General features: G+C 43.5%; 1 protein-coding gene across 2 annotated transcripts in view; it reads right to left on the bottom strand.

The window, feature by feature from the left end:
• The window catches only part of kirrel3l (kirre like nephrin family adhesion molecule 3, like), a 44,594-nt gene extending 39,522 nt beyond the window's left edge, over positions 1-5,072 (bottom strand). For both annotated transcript variants that reach the window (XM_017426527.3, XM_017426528.2), the window contains exon 1: positions 4,313-5,072. In XM_017426527.3, coding sequence (XP_017282016.1) covers positions 4,313-4,352 — 40 coding nt within the window. In that variant the 5' untranslated portion in view covers positions 4,353-5,072. The remainder of the gene's footprint in view (positions 1-4,312) is intronic.
• Positions 5,073-5,305: the final 233 nt, after the last annotated feature.

Here is a 5,305-nt window from a genome sequence, read left to right as displayed (position 1 = left end):
GGGGGGGGGGTTCTCTGAACTTTCTCCCTGTTAAAAAGGACAAAGTCAGGTGTTTGGAATTGTTTTGGTAGCAAAAAGGGCAAACAAGTTCCACAACACCCAACGCTCTTTTGAAGGTTGAACATTTGAAATGAACATTTACTACATTAAGCTACAAAAGTTATCATCTGTATGAGTGAAATGTTAAATATGCAGGCTTCTACCAAGGCAAACCCAACTAATAAACTAAGTAATGTCAGCTTGTTAGTCTTTTAAAATGACTTTATAAAGAAAAGAATGGCAAAGAAGAACTATTGCCCTGCACAGTAAGTACTTTTACTTTAGTGCTATGATTAAGTTTATCCTGTAATGATTACATAAATAAGGTTAACTGCTACAGGACAGCTACAGAGTTACAGAGCCTATTAACCCATCTAATTAACTCGCTAATGTCACCTTGTCAGTCTCCCAGAATCACCTTACAAAGAGAAGAACAGTAAAGAAGAGCCAATATTTGGTGCAGTGTTTACTTTAGTACTATAATTAGGTTATTGTAATAATTTCAAAAAATGCTAAACTGTGACAGGCTCATGATTGAGGCTAGTGATTGGCTAATTCACGAGCTAGCATCAGCTTGTCAGCCTTCCAATGTTACTTTAACAGCACAGAAAAACGTATGTTTGTCACAATAAATACATTTAGCAAAGTTTATCTAGCATCATTTCCATATTTTTGTTTAGTTCTTCCAAAAATGTATCATCTGTTAAAAAAATAATTGAAAAAAACACATTTTGTTTGTCTTCTGGCCCTCCACTGTTTTAGTTGATTTTGTTGATTATAAAGTTGACTCAAAATGTGTGTTTTCTCACTAATATGTGCATCTGTGCATCAACACACAAAAGATCTCCACATAAATTATAGTATGTAATCTATATACTGTATAAAATATTATTTAGCCTAACTACAAATAGATACAATATTATTGTCGAATTAGCTATGTGGTTTTACCAGTAGTAGTAATAAAAGCACATGTTTGGTTTTTAATCAAATCAAATGCTTTAAATAATATCTTACCTCTCACACAATGCCTACTGTAGATGCTCCCCCACAACCCTAAACTAAAAAGAGGGTAATGAAAATGGATGGATGGTGCATTTGTTACCTCAAAACCATGTTACTTTTGCTCAAGTTATACCGCCAAAACTTCTGTGTGTAAATGCTCAATCTTTTAGTCTTTAATTTTTTTTCCAACAAACTGTGTGTCTTGTATATGAATTAAGGTACAGCTAAAACAGATACTCTGATTTGTTGCATTTGATTAGTGGACACATGTGATTTTAGAGACTCCAGATTCCAATACAACTCGGCTACTGCAGGAAAAAAAACAACATTACACAGAGCTCACGAGGGAAATCCAGCAAACAAAAACATATCTATATCTTTGCCATGACTACATCTCCTAAATAATGCAAGACAGTTGGGTTCAAGACTCAGTTGGGTTTGGAATCTGCTGTGTCTGCATATCCCACACCACTCATATGCTGGTTGGGGTTCCTAACACTACACTTTCAACTGTACCTCCTATTTTTTAAATTTTTTTTATCATAGAGGCATAAAGAAGGATCGACAGAATATTAAAAAAAAGTGAACACAAGGAGTGTGGCCACTATTGTGTGTGTGTTTGTGTGACAACAGTAACAAGATGGAGAAAAGGTTAACAATGCTCTGTGGACTTTTTTTCCCTGTGTTTACTTGCTGCTTGTCTGCTTAATCACCGAAACACCAGTGACACATCTGAGTCTCAGCCCTGCTAAGTCTCCCTGCACACAATCTCTTTTTTTCTCCCCCCCAGCCAAACTTTATCTTAAACTGTGCCCATCGTAACTCCCTTCACAAGAATTCAAAGAGCAAAGAGTGTCAGTTGATAAAATATGCACAGCTCCTTAAAACAAATCTCTTGGCTCTGTTGTCTCTGCATCCACATGCAAAGTTGTGTTCCAGGCAAGAAAAAGGACCAACCTCATGGTAATGGGGAAAGGGAGGATGACAGGGTGGAGAGGGTTAGACACTTCTTTGGCTGGATTTCAGTTCTGCATGTGAGTCTGCGTCTCCCTGCGTGAGGTATGACTGTGAATGGGGCTTTCAGAACCTTTAGAGAAAGTTTTGCTTTCTGCCTCCAGTCCATTAGGCAGATTTGCTCTCGTGTCCTCGTGTTTCACAGTCACACGCTCTGTAACCCTTCTGTAACCAGGCAAAAAAAAAAAAAAAAGGGGTCGCCAAAAAATAGAAGCAAGGTGGAAAATTTCCCCTGCATTACACTATAGTGAAGACATGAGTGGCGACACGACTTAAGAGGAAGGGAGAGAAACTTGTAATCTCAGCTCGCAGCCTTTGAACTTGGCCCGATGAGACGCGAGCGACCCAAAGCAAAAGGTTCCAAAGAAGAGCTCACTGAAGATTACTCAGAATACTGATGCAGTGTGGAATCCAATTCCTCTGGGAGCCCTCTGAGAAAGTAAATTATCTGTGCTGTGCAAGACTACATACATACAAATGCTTGCAATATGCCATACGTGCATTTAAAAAAGGACTTTTGGTCAAAATTTGATACTAAAAAAGCATTTCGGAGCACTTTGAGCATCTGTGCTTCCGTAAAAAGAGTGACACTAAATGAGGTCTAGGGTCTCTTAGGTTCTAATTAGGGCAGCTGTTACCATTTTCATTATTTGTGTGCATTTGTTAGTGTGGCGAGGGAGCGGGGAAAAAACTGGAGTGTTCATATGTGCAATGGGGTTGAGGTCATGGGATGTATGCCACTGTCTGGCTACGGCTCCTTCTCATCCAGCTGCTGCTAGTTTGTCAGGGAGCGGAGCTTTGCTGGTGTCATATCCCCCTCCCTCGAGCTTTGAATAATGGCAAAACCATCCGGAACCATGGGGCTGGAGGTGAAGATGTACGTGCGGCAAATGGTCATTTGGGCCCACTTGTCCATTTGCTGAGGGGCTTGGTAAGTCAGGCAAGAAAGTACAAACTATGCCTCTGATTGTGTGATATATATATATATATATATATATATATATATATATATATATATATATATATATGTGTGTGTGTTAACAACAACAACACACAAAAAAACAAAGCTTAAAGGATTTAGGTTTCATAATTTTATCTTTTGTCTTTTCAAGAGAAAAATTGTCATTGCCATGCTGTTGTGTAGCCCTTATGATTTAAATTTAATGATCTTCTCCTAACATGTTAATGCAAAAACGCTGAAAAAACGCCAACAGATGCTCAGTGATAATTGCTGAAGGATTCTCTCTTTTTTGGGGAGGGGGTTTACAGGAACAGAGGAAAATTAGGAGAATAAATTTTAGCAGCTGCTCAGAAAATCTACTTGTTGATAAGTGGTTGATAGGCGGTGCATGAAATCATTCAAACTTAGTTCACAAAAAAGCGTTCGTCTATGGCCCAGTAGTTCACAGTGCCTTTTGTCATAAGGTGTTCATAAACAAACTGTTAAGTCAATTCTGCAAACAAAAAGCAGCAGAGGGTGGTGATGTTTGCGTGTGTGTGTGTAGGAGAGGGTGAGGGGGAGACAGGTGCTTTGTGTCTCTGCCTGCCTGAAGAAAAACAAACGCTCTGTTGCAGTTTGTCCACCTCGCTCCCTCCTCCGACCACCTCGATATGCAGGGAGCCCAAACCCCTTTTTATTTTGTCTGTTTGAGAAGAAGAAAGAAAAAATTCCGGGGAAACACCCCTTTAGATTTGTTTCTGCCCCTCTTTGATGAAAATCAGTGCGGATAAGTTTGAGCTGTGCACCATCAGCGCTTCGCATGAGTTGGACTGCCCCACAATCCACATTCTGAGCGTCCGATCAACCCGTTTGTCTTCGGAACAGACAACCCAAGCGGAATCAGTTGATGTTTGTTTTCAATTCCGTCCCCACAGCTTAAGTTACACTGACTCCCCAGCACCAAAACATCCTCTGAAAAAACGGAGCCCGTGCCTTTCTGCACATCCCAGTATTTGAAACAACAATCGCGGCAGACCCAAATTACGCATTGACACGGTTCGCTCCAGCCGGGCTCTTAAACCTCGCCGCGCCGCTAATTACTTTTCCTAAACGTGATTAAACATTTAGTGACAGTTAACAGCAGTGAAATGTAGCATTGCAGCAGATCAGCCGCCCCGGTGAGCCGGGCAGCAGCGCTCTGAGCGGGCTTGACGCAGCGCCAGCTCCGGAGCGCAGTCCGTCCCCACATCCCCCTCAGCATAAACCTGCGGGCTTGATTTCAGAACACACACACACTCAAATACAAACACGTCTTACCTGTCACCATAAGGCAAAATATGAAGTATAGAGATGCCATTGTTCTTGTGTGTGTTGCGCGAAAAGGTTCTTCTTTTCTTCTTCTTCTTCTTCTTGCTCCGGGCTGCTTATTCCGGTCCACCGCGGAACCGGGATCAGGACCAGCGGGATGAGGTGGGGAGCAGGAGGGGCGGGGAAGGGGGAAAAGGATGAAAAGGCGCGCTGAGATTGGTTTAAAACAGCATCCAGGTAAGAGAAGTGGCTCTGAACGGTCCGGCCAGTCTGCAAAGTGTCACTTAGCAAAACATCTCCACACTTGGTAACTTTCCCTCAGCATCAGCGTCTTCTCTCCGGTGTCCGCTCCCCTCCCTTGCCTCCCTGGCGCAGCTCTCGCCTCTCCCTGCGCGCTCTCCCTCTCTCGTTCTCTCTCTCTGTCTCTCTCTGGCACCCCCTCTCTCTCTGTGTATAGCAGAGTGATTCAGTTAAGACTCATCCAGCAGTCCGCTTCAGCACGCTGCGCTCCGGAGCGATCTCTCCTCCTCCGCCTCTGTGCGCAGCGATCAACCCTGGTGAAGTTGCCTCTGCTGCTCCTTCTGCTGCTGGAGTCGCTCTCTCTCTCTCTCTCTCTCTCTCTCTCTCTCTCTCTCTCTCTCTCTCCCTTCCTTTGCTCCCACTCTGTCACACTCTCACTCCCTCTCCAACACTCGTCCCCGTTGGGTCCCCTCGGTTTACTTCTCACTCCCTCCCCTGCCAATTGGAAATGCGCACTGACAGTCATCTGGTGGTGGGGGTTCAACAAATCTGGCAGGAGCTGACTCCGTGGAGCCCCTCCGCTTCAAGATGCTTGCTCTGGGGGGGGGGGTCCGGAGGCCCCATCCCCCGCCCCCAGGGGGGGACTGCGATTGGCTGAGCTGCCGTCACAAGGAGGGATTTTAAAACCAGTTAATCGCTGTTAAAAGATTGTCGTAACATTTTTGGAGTGGAAAGGGACTTTAAAGGTACTCATTTCAAAAT

This window comes from Kryptolebias marmoratus, linkage group LG16 (assembly GCF_001649575.2).
Source record: "Kryptolebias marmoratus isolate JLee-2015 linkage group LG16, ASM164957v2, whole genome shotgun sequence".
Lineage (NCBI taxonomy): Eukaryota > Metazoa > Chordata > Actinopteri > Cyprinodontiformes > Rivulidae > Kryptolebias > Kryptolebias marmoratus.
This window is presented reverse-complemented; position numbering and strand designations above follow the sequence as displayed.